Source organism: Pagrus major, chromosome 13, assembly GCF_040436345.1.
Source record: "Pagrus major chromosome 13, Pma_NU_1.0".
Classification (NCBI taxonomy): Eukaryota; Metazoa; Chordata; class Actinopteri; order Spariformes; family Sparidae; genus Pagrus; species Pagrus major.
This window is the reverse complement of record NC_133227.1, coordinates 23,198,137-23,214,143: the sequence shown is the minus strand read 5'-3', so window position 1 is coordinate 23,214,143 and position 16,007 is coordinate 23,198,137. Positions and strand designations below refer to the sequence as shown.

Below are 16,007 nucleotides of genomic sequence, written 5' to 3'. Positions count from 1 at the left end.
AAAACAGTATAAACAGGTGGGCTAAAACTAAAATACTTTTAACACAAACCACAATGTTGAAACAATACATTCTGTCTAATTTCTTAATTTTATCCATTTAAATCCTCAAGTCCAAGCTGTTTTTAACAATTTTTTTGGTGTCAAAATTATTGATGTTTTCATTCTCATGTTCAAAGCAGTTTCTGGATCAGTTTGTTCTCTGTGGTGTTTTATTTTTCAGGCACTGATTCAGTGATTGTTAAATTCTCTCTGTGTGTATCATGAAGAGCAGCTGCTCGCTGTTAAACATCAAACTGAATTCAGATCAGATGAATCACAGCAGCTTCACGTATTAATGTCTGCAGTTTTAGTTGGATCAGTGGAAACAGCTGACCAGTTTAAACATGTTTGTTTTCTTTCCTCCATCACATCCATATGACAGAAGAGTCAGTTTGCAGCATCAAACCAAGATAAATGTTTTCAACGTCAGGTTCATTTCTGTTCTGTAACCACATAAAATTTCCCCTTTATTCTTTTGTAACACAGAACAATAACAAACACAAACATTTAAGATGATTTATTTTCTGATTTTATTTTGGATGGACAAAAACGATATGAGAATAAAAATAAATCCAAAAAGAAAAGGTAAGACGTAAATATTTAAAGGAACTTGGGGCAGGATCAAGAAAAAAGACTCAATAGTGACACGACGGCCATTGCGGCCGTTAGGGCAACTGCAGCCATCAGACAAGCCGCCGCGGGAGCGCGCATGAAGTCTTCACAGCAGTGCAGCTGATGCTGTGACACTGTTATTTCTTCGTTTACTGCAAGACCTAAGCACATGTCTCCGTGGAATGACGTTGGTAGCCTACAACTCCGAACAGCATCATGTCAAGCGATGTTTGATCGCTTATCAATATTTTTTATATTTTATATTTTTTTTTATAATATGATGTTTATTCGGGTGCCAGCCCGGCTTTGGTCGTAATTTATTTTCGACTCACAACATGCCGCTGATAAAACCTTTGTTTTCTTCTTAGTATGACTTTTTAGCGGACTTTGTGTGGTGGTGGGTCGTTTGCTGGCTGTAGTAGAATTCATTACTACCCAAACACTAGTTTGGGTCCACCACACTTGTCTTCTTCCCATATCCAAGTCGAAAGCCGTCGAGGACGCGCATTCAGCGTCATCTGACGTCACGTCCGCAAGACTGGCGGGGAAATTTGGACCACGAATTGCAGTACATTATGCAGCACACAGCCTGTTCAAGGCAATGGAGAGATACGTGGGTGGGCTCATTCTTTTTGGTTTTGAACGCTTCATTGCCCATTAGCATTAAAAAACTTAAAATGCATGTTTATTTTTTCACAAATCTTGCCCCAAGTTCCTTTAATGTGTTGTTCACTGGGGATAATCAGATTCCTGATGGCTTTTTTAAATTAATGTATTATTGATTGAAAAATAAAACAAATAAGTTAGTGATTTAATAAATTGTATTTATTTTATTTGTGTTTTTGAGTAGAGTCAAAGCTTTGGTGGGAAGAAATTTATTTACAGAGATAAACTGTTTATTAAGGAGGCAGATTTGGATTAAAGTCAACTACTTCAACTCTTTCTTAAACAGTAAATTCAACCTCTGCCATACAACCTCTTTGTCCTTTCCAATAATCCCATTTTGAATATTTTTGGGGCTGCAACAAATAAATGTTTTCATTATTAACTGATCTGGGCATTATGTTCTTGATAAATTTAGTTTCAAAAATGTCAAAATAATGAAAAATGTCTGTCAGTTTCTCAGAGAACAAACAAGAGAAAAACTGGAACTAACTTGAAAAATGACTAAAACGATTAACAAATTGGATGCAGATTCATTCTCTGTCACCGGAAGGATGGTTGTAGTGCTTGAATATTTTCATTATGAAGTCAGTGGTGAAAGAAGTTAAAAACAAAAAACAAAAGCAAATTAGTTTTATAGCCTTTTGATTAGATACGTATGTTGGAAGACGTTATCAGCATTTTCGTGTTGTGGCCGGAGTATTTTTATTTCATACTCTGTTTTTCATCTATAAGAAAATCATCATATTTCATAAGATGAGATGTTTAGTTAGTTATATGATTTGTTAATAGTGTAAAGTAACCACTAACTCTGTCTTTTAGATAAATGTATCCCAGTATACTTTAGTAACAGAAAAAAAGAAAGTACAAATACCAGTACTTTACTCAGTTACAGTGGGCTATTTGAGCAAATGTTCAAGTAACTTCCCAGCATTAAAAAAACATCTAAACGAGGTGATTTTTGCATGCAGACTGTGGCAGATAATCGTTGCCTGTGAGGACAAACTCGGGGCTCCGACATTATTAAACCTGGCAGCATAAACTCCGGGCTGAAGTTTCCCCACTCTGTCCTTGACAAACACCAGGAAGCTAAGATGGCGGCCGCCGCAGTGAGGAGCCTCGGCTCCAGCTTGGGTAGAAACCTCCGAGAAATCCGCATCCACCTCTGCCAGACCTCCGCGGCCAGCATGGGGGCCAGGTGAGCTCCGAGACGGCGTCATGCAGCGGGCACAGCCGCTAATAAATACACCGAAATATCAATAAAAACGATCCGAGTTCAGCTGCCTGTTAGCTTAGCATCATAGAGAATGACCTGAACAATGCTAACAGCTAACAGCTAACAGCTAGCTGCCGCAAACATCTGAATGACCTGAGAGCATCAAGCTAGCAGCTAGCTGTTAGCATTGAATCGTAAACAGAGCAGATAAGAGTCAATGTACCGATTGATTTCATTAATAACAAAATAAAACGTTTAAACATGCTTGTATATTTATTAAATAATGTATTATTGTTATTTGGTTGTAATAAACGTCCTGATACAGAGCTGAAATGATAATAGAGGTCAGAACATAATATGAGAAGTTTCATGTTTGGTCCTGTTTAATACAAACATGTCAGATCTGTAATAACTCAAACAGCTTTGTGCTATTAAAACAATCTAACAAGCAGCTTAACAGAAAATATATTAAGAAGGAAATTATACATAGAAAAGGAGACAAACATAATATCTGGTTCTATCATCTGAACACATTGTTGAATTTATTTTAAGGTTTCAAAAGAAGGGTTAGGTTCAAATATGATGGTCTCTATCTGCTTGTGAAAACAAATATTCCCTAAAAATCAGTAATTCTGTTTGCAGTGATTTCATCACAGGTGTAGGACAGGTGTTGTCTGTCACTGTGATCCTTCCCCCTCTGATTATGTCAGTACTGACTGTGATTCTGTGTGTTTTATAGAGATTTTGTGGAGCAGCACTATGTGAGTTTGAAGAAGTCCAACCCAGACTTCCCGATCCTGATCAGAGAATGTTCTGGGATTCAGGCACGAGTCTGGGCCAGATACGGTGAGTTTACACGATACTGATCACCCAAAGGTGTATTTCACTCTTTAAGCATTATTATATTTAAGTCAACAAACAAGCTAACGGGCAGTGATGACGTGTAAATAGACGGGAGCTCAGCACGTGAAAAATTTAACTCTAGAAAGTCTTAAAGTTTCACGTTTTTAATGATTACACTTCAAATTATTTATTTAAACTTCTACTTTCATACGTTTCATGACAACCGTTAACATTTTAACATGTTTACATGATTTAACGTGCAGATTTCTGTCACACAGCACGCTTCAGTTTCCTTTAAAATAAATTGAGCCTTTTCTACTTGAATAAAATGTTTTGTTGAATTGATAGACGAATGATCAGACCTAATCACTTTTTACTGAATTCATCTTGATTTTAAGTGAGCCGTCATTAAAACAAGTTATGTTTTTGGAAATGGCTGTACTAATATCCTTTTTACTAGTTAATATCTGTGTTAATGTCCTTATAATAACATTATTGTGTGTGTTTTGTGTTTAGATTTCGGTAAAGAGAGCAGTGTCCTGGTGGACAACATGTCAGCTGATCAGGTGGCCACAACTCTACAGACGCTGGCTCAGTCCAAACCTTAAACCCACCTCTGTCTGCTGGAAGTGGTTCAGTCCAGGATCGACTCATCTGCTTCATTCGTTCACTTTGTATGTAAATGTGTTGATATGAATAAACCTCGATATTATTAATGCCACTCTGTTTCCTGATGGTTTATGCTTTGTACTTTGTTTACTCTGGATCATTGTTTTACTGACTTTTTAAGCAGGTATTAAAGGCTTTTACGAGGGTTTAATGTTTTAAGGCATTTTACAGGGAATTTACAAGGTTTTGCTGTTTTTACAAAGAATGAGTTACAAGCAGGCATGACAGGATCACTGGATTTGAATCTTTTGAGGTGTTAATCATCTGGTTTTAAAGGGTTTCACTGGTGTGAGTGCATAAACTTAGATTATAAGAAGTTTTTAAGGAGGTTCACAGGTTTCTTTGAGATTTAAGGGGAATTCACTGGGGTTTGGAGGACTTTGACAGGATGAAAATGATTCTGAAACAGCTGCAAGTATAAACAAGATGAATTGACACATTGTTTACTGTCAGTCTATTCAGATACTAGAATAGGAAACCTTACCTGTGAGAAGATCATGTTTACTGTCCTCTGATTATAAAAGAAATTAATATTTTCTAAGTAGCACACTTGTCTGTGGTTGTCAGTTTGACTGTTCAGATGTTTTTACAGTGACCTTTTTAAAGCTGTTTTACAACTTTGTGCATTTCTTTAGTTGACATGATGAGTTCCTCTATCTTAGATTTAAATATTTAATGAGCACCAATATCTTTCAATAAAGCTGTTGAATAAAAAAATAGATAAACCCCTGATGCAGCAGAAACACCAGCTGGTCCTGGAGAACCTTCAGCATTGACTCAGCTGTCCTGAGGGGGGCAGTGCTGTGCTGTAGGACAACAACAAAATACACTCCAGTATTTAACCTAATAATTAAAAAAACAGGAAAAAGAAAGAAACTATGAATGAAAATGACTAAAACTAATAATGAATCCCTGTGTGATACTTTTCTTTGATTTGATTTAATTTTAAAGAGCAAAGATCTCCAGAACTGAAACCTGTCATGCATGTCGGCGGCCTGCAGGAGGCGCTGTGAGCTGAACCTGTTCCTACAAGCGGCACCAGAACAGGAAGTGACGCAGCATCACAACACAGAGTGAAGACCCGCTGGAGAAGCTAACTGATTAGCAGTGCAGATAAAAAAAAAACCCTGAGAGGTTCAGCTTTTATTTCTCACGGGAACAAACTCGTCTTCTCAGTAAAGGAGAGGACCGAAACTCCGCTAAGATGCCTGAAAGTAAGTTTGGAGCTGCAGAAGTCTGCTAGTTTATGATTTAGTTGCACGCTAGTAGACCGTTAGCCTGCGTTAGCACCATGCTAGCCGACCTGATAGCCCAAGAGGTATTTAACGTACAAATGTCTTTAATCCTGGCAAAGCTCAGATAAAACTTTAACTGAAGAGTGTCAGGAATGTTTTACCAAACAGTATCTACGTTCAGTCACCCTCTTCATCAGGCTTAGTTAGTTTAGTTTAGCTATACCGTGCTCGAGTCCGATAACATCACACCAAACTTCATTCACATTTGATTGAATTTAAAATAATTGTCCGTGAGTGGCCCTTAATTTTATATCAGCTACACAACTGTCTATTATTAAGTCTTTGTGTGGAGTTTGCATGCAAACAAACGTTCAGTTTTTGCCATTAACAATCACATTTTTAATTAAATATAAATAATGAGATAGAAATGGAGCAGACATTTTCATCATAGAGACACTACAAGGAATAAATGATGATTAAAAATAAGAACCTGAGAAAAGAACAAGAACTATTCATACATAATTGAATATTAAATACAATCCATTGAAGGGAAACAACAATGTGTCTATATTCTGCTGAACTGAAACCAGCCTTTAGACTTACCAGGGACATAATCAAAGCCATATGGATGGAGCTTTGAAACTGAGGTGACTGTCTGTCTCTACTAGCTAACAGTTTAGTGGAAGAGCTCATGGCCAGCTGAATTTTCCCAGTGAAAATGTGTCAAGAACTTTTCCGGGATTTTTAACCGTATTTGCAGAATTCAAACTTGTGTTTTGAGGCTTTACTTTTGCCTTTAAATAATACCATGATTTCCATTTCCCCATGATACAAAAACTCAAGTACAGACAAGATTGCAGAAAGCCCCTCCGTGTACTGCAGTTTCCCCTGCTGTCACTCGCTAATATGTGTGTTTTTCTTCATGCAGCTGAGAGTTACTCCAACCCTCTGGCTCCTGATGGCCACGAGGTGGAAGACCACAGAGCTGCTGCTCAGTGAGTATCAATACGTTGTGTATGTGTGTGTGTATGTTACTCTGTGTGTGTTTGTGTATGTGTGTGTTAACCATGTATGTCTCTTCAGATCCAAACTCACCAACGATGACTTCAGGAAGCTGCTCATGACGCCTCGGGCGACGCCATCCTCGGCCCCGCCCTCTAAGTCCAGACACCATGAGTGAGTGACGAAGGATAGAAACACGCCTGCTATCAGGACAGAGTATCTCTGACCAGTGATGATGATGATGATGATGATGATGAAGGAAGTAACAGATTGTTTTGTTTTCCCAGAATGCCAAGAGACTACAATGAAGACGAGGATCCTGCAGCGAGAAGGAGGAAGAAGAAGAGGTGAGAGTGTTGATTGCATAATAATTGTTCTTACTGATCTCTGTGGTGTTTCTGCTGTTTGTTGACTGAACGAGAAGCTACTGCTCAGTCCAATCCAGACGCAACTCTGTGCACTATTGACTTCTTTAGCAGCTTGTATGCTAACACAGGCGACCCTAGTACAGTGCCACATGGAGCCTCGGCTGTGATCTCCAGGTGATATGATCATATTACTGATAATTATTATTTATATTTTTTGCAGCTACTATGCTAAGCTACGTCAGCAGGAGATGGAGCGTGAGAGAGAGCTGGCCGAGAAATACAGAGACCGAGCTCGAGAGAGAAGAGATGGAGTCAACAAAGATTACGAAGAGACAGAGCTGATTAGCACCACAGCTAACTACAGAGCTGTGGGACCCACTGCTGAGGCGTAAGTAACACTAATGCCAACACTATTAGTTGTTTTGATGTCCTGTGTTATTAGAGTATATTTGTATTTATATCTGTTGTGTATTTTTCAGAGATAAATCTGCAGCAGAGAAACGTCGTCAGTTGATCCAGGAGTCCAAGTTCTTGGGAGGTGACATGGAGCATACTCACTTGGTGAAAGGTCTGGATTTCGCTCTGTTGCAGAAGGTGAGAGACGGGTTTACATGGCAGCAAAACAGGAAGATCATTATTTTGACTTTGGAGTGGTTACACATTATTACAGGCGGTTAGCCTTAATGCTAACCTGGTAGCTGTACCAGATCAGCAGCTTAAATTAGATACTGCTGAAACGAGATAGAAACACACAGTTGCTATAAAATGAGCTGAATGGACTGTGTTCAGATGTAACTGACATTAGTCTGTTGACGCTTCTGTAGGTCTTGATAAAAATGTGATTATTCTGAGAATTTTTCCACCTTGCAGGCTCATGTGACTAAACTGCAGTGTGTGTTGTGTGTTACAGGTGAGAGCTGAAATCACCAGTAAAGAGAAAGAAGAAGAGGACATGATGGAGAAAGTCCAGAAAGAGGCAAAGTATGACACCACATTTAAACCACTTGATATAATGTTTCAGTTCTTTCTAAAATCAAAGAGCTGTTTGTATTTTCCACACTATTAAATAAGACACATTTTTAGCAAACATAATGTTTTATTTCTACATTAATAATCCGATAAAATGATGCGAAAAGTTTTTTGAAGCTTCAGTTAGAAACTTAGTTTTCTGCAAAAGAAGCTTAACTGATGAACTTCTCTCACATTTATTCAGATATTAAATGTTTAGCTGGATAATTTACAGGCATAATCATTATGTTAGAAAGTGTAATGTCTGTATATTACCAGACAAATAGACAATTATTTTTAATTATAATTAAAACGTCGTTTCTACAGTTGAATGAATCTCTTCCTGTTGCTTGATGTCACTGTATTACTCAGCTCTTTCAAAATGTGGTTTTCCTGTAAAAAGGATAAATCTTTAATCAAACAGCTCACCCTAAACTGGACTCACTGAGAGAAACACCTTTTGTCTGTCTCACCATTGACCTGTCTGTCCGTCTGTTTCAGGAAAGACATGGAGCCGGAGGAGAAGATCGAGTTTAAGACTCGTCTTGGTGAGACAGATCACTTAAGTTTGAGCAGTAAGCTGTGATAAACTGTAATAGTAAAATAATATTAAAACCTCCTTCTGTCTCCCTCCTCAGGTAGGAATATCTACCGTATGGTGTTCAGGACGGGTCAGATAGAGAGGAACGAGCTCTTCCTGCCCGGCAGGATGGCGTACGTGGTCGATTTGGATGATGAGTTCACTGACACCGACATCCCGACAACTCTGATCCGCAGCAAAGCTGACTGTCCAAGCATGGAGGTACTGAAACATCTGGATCTCCATCACAGTAAACATCTGTTTCACAGTTGTACAGTCTCCACAGACTCAGTTCGTCAAAGTTTACAGTCTCCTCCACTGATGATACAGATGTTTAATGTTCAGGGAGCAGCTCTACTTCAGTGTCCCAGTTCTGATCCTCGTTCGTCTCTCAGGCTCCATGTCATTAATTATAATACTATCTATGTTTCTTTCAGGCTCAAACGACTCTGACCACCAATGACATCGTAATCTCGAAGCTGACCCAGATCCTGTCTTACCTCAGACAGGGAACACGACACAAGAAGATCAAGAAGAAGGACAAAGGTAACTTCATTTACACCTGCTGTTGTTTACAGCTCGACTCATTGGGACCACAGTTTCATTTGAATAGTTGGTGAAGGCTGCATGGTTGCTGACATTATAATAAATGTGAGGCAGTGACTGTAGAGTATGTTCAGTCTCACATAGTTATTTGGATGAATGTATAAAATTGATCAGAAAAGCACTTTTTTCTCGTCCTTATGTCAAATAAAAAACGTTTTAAAAAACAGAAATTAGGGGCACCCCAGTAGCTCAGTTGGCTGAGGCTGTGTCGTCACTGCAGCGGCCCAGGGTTTGAATCTGACATGTGGCCCTTTGCTACATGTAATCCCCCTTTTGCTATCATTTCTTTAAACTATTCTGCCAATAAAGGCATTAAAAAGTTAAAAAATATACAAAAAAAAAAACAGAAATAAAATAAAAATGTGAAACTCTGCCATCTGGTGGACAAAGTAAACAAGGCAGCAGTATTACTGAGCATCACACACAGACTTATTTACATTCACAAAATTAATAACATCTAGTATTACTGTTGACCTAAATAGCTTATTTTTAAAGTAAGACAGTAAAATGGTGACAGCAGCATTTCACCACTCACCATCATCAGAGCAAAGTTGGACTGTGAGTAGCTCCAGAAACCCAACAGGGGCACCTGAGGAAGATCAAACCACAATAAAGATCAAATTATGTTATGTTACTGTGTGTTTGCTGTGTTTGGAGAAAAGTATCATGTGTCATAAGTATATAACATGGTTTATAAAAGACTGTAGTGTAGCTCTAAGCAGATTTAAGAACATATCTAAGTTTTTATAAATGTTGATTACTTGTTCTAATTTCTCTTATGAATAAATGTTTTATTATAACATTTATCATATTTTAATACAGAACATAACACTTCTGTGTCGGGGTGCCAAGATTCTCCAAATCCGCGACAATAAACGACAAAAGATAGAAATCAGTTTGTTATAAAGTCTGGTGTCTCAGACCTGTCCAGAGTAAACCACCTTCTCAAGTAAATGAATCAAGGATCTCTGGTTGTTATCAGTATAGTTCAGTTCAGTGTTAAAGTGTCAAAGACCTGCTGTAGCTTGTTTCTTAAGGAGGATTCATGTTTGATAATCGATAAAGAAGCAAACTGTTATGTAATGCTAATAACGCTTACTGTGTTTCAGGTAAACTGGATGAGAAGAGGGCTCCTGAGGCTGATCTGAGGTCAGTTAACAACTACACAAAATGAAGCTGCAACTCGTTGTTTTTAGTTAACGGTCAGACAGAGTGTCTCAAACTGCGTCTCTGCTTGTGTTTCAGTATCTTTGACGACGTAGGGGACTACATCCTGTCCACCACCTCGTCCTCCAAACCTCCCAAAGAGAAAGAGAGACACCGAGACAGAGAGCGCGAGCGAGAGAGAGAAAGGGAGAGAGAGAGAGAGGAGGACAGCAAGAGCAGGAGACACAGCTACTTTGAGAAACCACGAGGAGACGACCAGGTGATAAGAACGACACAGACAGACTCACTGGTGTTTATTTATTTATTTATTAATTATTATTATTGTCTGAATCTAACTGTCTGTCTGTCTTTGTATGTGTCTGCCTGCAGGTGATGGAGGTGGATACAGGTAAATCACTTCATTTATTTCTTGAAGGTGTCATCAGAATAAAGATGTTCGCCATAGTAGACGCGACAACTGCCTCATTAACTGCTTGTGTTTCTGTCCTTCAGGTCCTGGATCAGTCAGAGACCAAATCAAGATGATCAACGAGAAGTTTGCAGGAGCAGCAGGCAGCCAATGGCCGGGCCAGGAACCATATCCTTCTGTAACGCAAAGGGTTAACATGAGTGTAGTACGTGTACATAGGAGAGCAGTACTGTGTGTAGTATTACTGCAGTTCTGTTCCTTAACCAGGCTGAACGGGTTCTCAGAGGGGCGGCAAAGAACAGCTGGGAGATTTCTTCGGAGGATCGAACTCTTACGCAGAGTGTTACCCTGCTACGTAAGACACACACACACACACACACACCATATTTAACTGATACCCTGCCACCTTTCTAGCTTCGAACTGTCTGGGGACCTTATTTTCCTCTGAGAACAGCTTGTTTATTCACTAATGGAAAATATAAATATTTCTGAGTGTGTATTATTACCTCATTAATGTTGTAAATAAAATGTACAGTTTGAATTTGTTCTCCAAACCAGTTACCTAATACATTTAATTGCACACACAGACAAACATTTAGTTAATCGTGTGTTACTATTTTACCTCTGTGTGTGAGCAGGATGGACGACCTGGCTGTTGACAGTGATGAGGAGGTGGACTACAGTAAGATGGACCAGGTAACTACAACTCCAAGCATGCATCACTGCTTTGTTCAGTTTCTCATAAAGGATGAGTTTATTGTTAACAGACAGTTTTAGCTTCAACGCTTCAGATTCCAGACTCGCTTTCAAACACATTCTTAAACAATAAACAACGAATCTCTCAAACGTATTCAGAAGCTTTAAAACACGCCTTCTTCTCAGAGTCATAAGTGTGTCAGATGTGAACACACAGACATGAAACGCATGTCGATATCATGCAGTGTGACTTACACTTCCTGGGGATATCTTTATCTCTGATGTCCAACCAGAATAATCATCTATAAATCCACTTAGATATAAAGAAGAAGAAGAAGAAGAGGATTTCTTTCCCGCCTGATGTTGTATTTTATAATTATATTAATATTTGTCCTGCTTTATGAACAGGTTTGAATGTGTTTGAGTGAAGCTGCAGTAGGGGGCGCTGTTGCATTGCAGCTCACTCTGTTACAGCAGATTTAGCCTTTAACAATCCTGAAGCTTTTATATAGTTTTATTTTTGATGAGTGTTGAAAAAAGTAAATTGTGCCGTAGAACCTGAGCTTTAATGTGAAGGAGTTCATTCACAGAGCGAACAGGAGGTGAATGTTGTCTGTTCTGTTTCAGGGTAATAAAAAGGGCCCGTTGGGTCGGTGGGACTTCGACACTCAGGAGGAATATTCAGACTACATGAACAACAAGGAGGCGCTGCCAAAGTATGTGATTGTTCCCTCAGCTCTGACTGACAGGCTCTGTCATTCTACCTGTTCCTCTCTTGTCTCTAAAGTTCAAAGACAAAATGGTTCTTGCTCTGTGGATATCGTGTGTCTACGGTGTGTTGATGACGAAGTTTGTCCCTGCAGGGCTGCCTTCCAGTACGGCATCAAGATGTCTGAAGGCAGAAAGACTCGACGCTTCAAAGAGACCAATGAGAAGGCAGAACTGGACCGACAGTGGAAGAAGATCAGCGCGGTGAGTCGACATGTTTAAACCTCCTTGTGCTGAAACAGCCTGTAAACAGGCAGTAAACCGTGAACAGACTGTAAACAGCTGGTAAACTCATGTTGAAACAGTCTGTAAACAAAAATTAATCAGACAGTAAACTAAATGGACAGTAAACAGTAATCGGTCTGTAAACAGTCAGTAAACGGTCTGTAAACAGTCAGTAAACTGTAAACGGTCTGTAAACAGTCAGTAAATGGAACGTTCACAGTCAGCAAACGGTCTGTACACAGTCAGTAAATGGTCTGTACACAGTCAGTAAACTGTACACAGTCAGTAAAGTGTCGAGGTCTGACTGTCTCTGTGTTTCAGATCATTGAGAAGAGGAAGAAGATGGAGGCCGACGGGTGAGTGCTTCCTGTTTTCTGTAGCTCATCATCATCTGCTCGGCCAATCAGAAGAGAGCAGGCAGTCCCTTACTCTTGTGTATTGATTACATTTGTAAACATGACGACGAGATCAGCCGGTCAGTTCTGTTGATGTACAGGAAACAGTGTGTAAACGTGTGTTTGTGTTTCAGGGTGGACGTGAAGAGGCCCAAATACTGAAGAACGCTGCTCTCCATCAGGATGAATATTTATATCTGTTATTGACACAAACACATAATAGTCATGTATCGATCTGTGAAGTGATTATTAGTTTTTATTGAAAACAAAGTGTAAAGAAACTGACGTCAGCAGTCAGTGACGATCATCTTCAGACTTTAACCTCTTACACAAAGCTACAGTAACGAAGATACCACGTCATGTTGTCCTGCCTGCTCACTCTTTGTACACGGACGTTGATTTGGCTGATTTCATTGGTTGATTTTTCTTCCTACGTTGTCGTCACAGAGGAGGAACAACAACGTCTTCTGAGTTCGTACGTTTTATACAGAACGACGAGGCAGAATAACACAGCAACATTCCTGCCTTGAACATGTCGTGTAAAAAGGAGCAATGTGTCATTTAAAATAATTTAAACTTCAGTATCTTGATAAGTCTGTTAGTAACCTGATATGTGATGTTATTGATTAGTTAGTGATTTTGTTTCCTGAGAGATTTGAAACTTCAATAAACATCAAAACAAGTCAATGATTTCTGGACTCAAACTGGTGCCTTTAATGTTTTAACATGATAATTAAGAGAAGAGTTGATGTTTTAGTGATTTAACAAAAACATTTCAGCAACAGATTCAGATGTTAAAAATAATTCAGACTGACGGTTTATCTTCATTCAGACTTTATTTGTTTATCGTCAGATGAACTCGTAAATTAAGAGGCGAGCTCCGTCTGATTAAACTGCAAATAATCAGTGCAGGAAGATTTTGAGGTGAATGTGAACCTGCCTGTGTGTGTGTCTCTGTGTGTGTGTTAACACTGTTTGTACTAATTAGTGTTTGTTGATCTCGTTAAGGGGCTGCTGTTGTTACAGGAGTCTTTGAGCTCGTTAAGACGCAGCAGCTCATTAAGAGATCAAACTGTCTGTGTTTGTTGTTGTTGATGATAGAAACATGTTCAACACTTTGACGGACAACTGGACTTATTAGCCCTCCAAATTAGCATCAACAACGCTAACGAGTGTTTGTTAATTAGCCCGTGTGTGTGTGTGTGTGTGTGTTGACGGACAGCTGGACTGATGAATATGTATCTGGATGTTTCTGAAGATGATAACGAGATGTTAACGAGCGGCTAACGAGGCCTCGGAGCTCCGCCCACCGGCGGCTCCAACAGGAAGTGGATCTTTCAGCCGGACGAACATCAAAGAGCAAAGTTTGTTTTGTTTTTCGTCTTTAATTTGATGGTGTTTTTTTATTTACAACCTGATTTATTCCATTATTTATTTTGTCCTGAATATTTAACATTCAGCAAACTTAAGATTTTCTTTCAGTTTGAACTTCAAACTCAAAGTTTATTCAGATTGGTGAAACAAGTCCAAAGATCCCAGCAGCTCCTTTAACCCTGTAAATACAGCACAGAGCTCAATGAAGCAGGGAGGTACAGACACACAGTACCCATATAATCAGTGCATACAACAGTATACTATATACTATATATACTACTACTATATATACTATACATATATACACACATATGTGTGTGTATATATGTATATGTGTGTATATATGTATAGTATATACAAGTATATATTTATATATATATATGTATGTGTGTGTATATATATATATATATATATATGTATGTGTATATGTATATATGTATGTGTATATATATATGTATGTGTATATGTATATATGTATGTGTATATATATGTATGTGTATATATATATATATGTATGTGTGTATATATATATGTATGTGTATATATATATATGTATGTGTATATGTATATATATGTATGTGTATATGTATATATATATGTATGTGTATATGTATATATATATGTATGTGTATATGTATATATATATATGTATGTGTATATGTATATATATATATGTATGTATGTGTATATATATATATATATGTATGTGTATATGTATATATATATATGTATGTGTATATGTATATATATATATGTATGTGTATATGTATATATATATATGTATGTGTATATGTATATATATATGTATGTGTATATGTATATGTATACGCAACTGAATTTTTCTTTTGTTCCCTGAAGAGCTGAACTCTCTCTCTCTGATTGGTCGACTTTACTGCCGTCCTGCTCCGATGGTCTCATTCATCACAGTGACAGACTGAGCTGACCAATCAGATTGCAACACACACACACACACAGGGCAGTATATGTGTGTGTGTGTGTGTGTGTGTGTGTGTGTGTCTGTGTTTCAAAGAGGCAATGAAGCCAAAAGGTGACCCAATGTTCTCATTTACTTAACTGGGTCGCCGTGGGAACAAGGTGTGTGTGTGTTTGATGGAGTGAAAACTGGGCTAAAACGCAGCGGGTTAATGTCATGACACAATTCACACCGCCATCCATCACACACACCACACACACTAAGCTGTGTGTGGGTCGGAGGTGAACCTTCCTACAGAGTGAAGGATTCGGTTCCAGTGTTTCTGTGTGTGAGAGAAAAAGAGAGAAAGCAGATGTGTGAGTCGAAGTTTAAGATTTAATGGTCAACAACAGTTTCTTCTTCTGTTTCAGGTTAAGATCTGATGGATTTTTTTGCGGTCAACAAACATGAAAATAATTTGTTGTTTCCAAACTCTCTCAGTTTCTTATGAAAACAGATTATAGTAAAAGAGCACTGAGAGCTCAGACCTCCTCTAAAGGCCAATAATACACTTCTATGATATGCAAACTTATATCTGGATATATTTCCAAATCTATTAGTTATGTCAAAGTATGGTTGTTTTCATCATCTCAGCTGTTCGTTTATTATGTCCTTTTAAACTGTAAATATGTCACATACATCTGTGAAAACCAGAAAACACCTTTATTACCATGTACATATGTACAAATATCAAATACTAAGACTGAAATAACATCATGAACATGGCAGCTTGTTATGAAAAACAGTCGTTTGTGTTTGAACAACTGCAACCACAACTACACTGACTATAACACGAGTAAACTTGCCGTTTTGTTCAGTTGAAAGGGCAAAAGGTAGAACAGAGGTTATGTTCTTATTAAATATGTATTTTTCAATTAATTTGTACGTTTTCATGACCAATTATTTGACCTATGACCCTAAAAATGCAGAAACAGAAAAGATATATAGGTAGTGTAACGGCAGTGTGCAGTAACGACAATCTTCTACTAGTTTTCTTCCTGAGAATCTAAATCTGATTTTGTTTGTTGTAACATGTATGTGTTTTAAATTGTTTTAATGTTTGCATGTTTAAAAAGTTGAAATACGTGAGTAATCAAGAAAATCAAGCAGTCCGCAAGTAGCTGTTACAGACCGCAGTAACTGCAGCCGAAGCTCAGTG

The 16,007-nt window shown here is 38.3% G+C and overlaps 2 protein-coding genes across 2 annotated transcripts; both read left to right on the top strand.

The window, feature by feature from the left end:
- Positions 1 to 2,377: 2,377 nt before the first annotated feature.
- Positions 2,378 to 4,094, top strand: ndufa2 (NADH:ubiquinone oxidoreductase subunit A2). The gene is made up of 3 exons (XM_073479636.1): positions 2,378 to 2,512; positions 3,270 to 3,376; positions 3,890 to 4,094. Exons 1-3 carry the CDS (start codon positions 2,409 to 2,411, stop codon positions 3,979 to 3,981), a joined length of 303 nt encoding a protein of 100 aa, XP_073335737.1. The 5' UTR covers positions 2,378 to 2,408; the 3' UTR covers positions 3,982 to 4,094.
- Positions 4,095 to 5,137: 1,043 nt separating this feature from the next.
- Positions 5,138 to 13,191, top strand: ik (IK cytokine). Its single transcript, XM_073479889.1, has 20 exons — positions 5,138 to 5,256; positions 6,206 to 6,272; positions 6,361 to 6,453; positions 6,567 to 6,626; positions 6,868 to 7,035; positions 7,127 to 7,241; positions 7,558 to 7,628; positions 8,157 to 8,203; positions 8,294 to 8,457; positions 8,673 to 8,781; positions 9,951 to 9,990; positions 10,087 to 10,267; positions 10,378 to 10,396; positions 10,501 to 10,585; positions 10,692 to 10,772; positions 11,056 to 11,113; positions 11,741 to 11,829; positions 11,977 to 12,085; positions 12,428 to 12,462; positions 12,636 to 13,191. The coding sequence occupies exons 1-20, from the start codon at positions 5,247 to 5,249 to the stop codon at positions 12,661 to 12,663; spliced, it is 1,629 nt and encodes a 542-aa protein (XP_073335990.1). The 5' UTR covers positions 5,138 to 5,246; the 3' UTR covers positions 12,664 to 13,191.
- The last annotated feature ends 2,816 nt before the right edge of the window (positions 13,192 to 16,007 follow it).

What these genes read in the sequence shown, in the direction of transcription:
- ndufa2 (XM_073479636.1), top strand. Translation starts at nt 2,409, where the DNA reads ATGGCGGCCGCCGCAGTGAGGAGCCTCGGCTCCAGCTTGGGTAGAAAC. An exon ending in GCGGCCAGCATGGGGGCCAG is followed by an intron (nt 2,513 to 3,269) that starts GTGAGCTCCGAG and finishes TGTGTTTTATAG; the next exon opens with AGATTTTGTGGAGCAGCACT. An exon ending in ACGAGTCTGGGCCAGATACG is followed by an intron (nt 3,377 to 3,889) that starts GTGAGTTTACAC and finishes TTTTGTGTTTAG; the next exon opens with ATTTCGGTAAAGAGAGCAGT.
- ik (XM_073479889.1), top strand. An exon ending in AGAAGGAGGAAGAAGAAGAG is followed by an intron (nt 6,627 to 6,867) that starts GTGAGAGTGTTG and finishes TATTTTTTGCAG; the next exon opens with CTACTATGCTAAGCTACGTC. An exon ending in GATCAAGAAGAAGGACAAAG is followed by an intron (nt 8,782 to 9,950) that starts GTAACTTCATTT and finishes ACTGTGTTTCAG; the next exon opens with GTAAACTGGATGAGAAGAGG.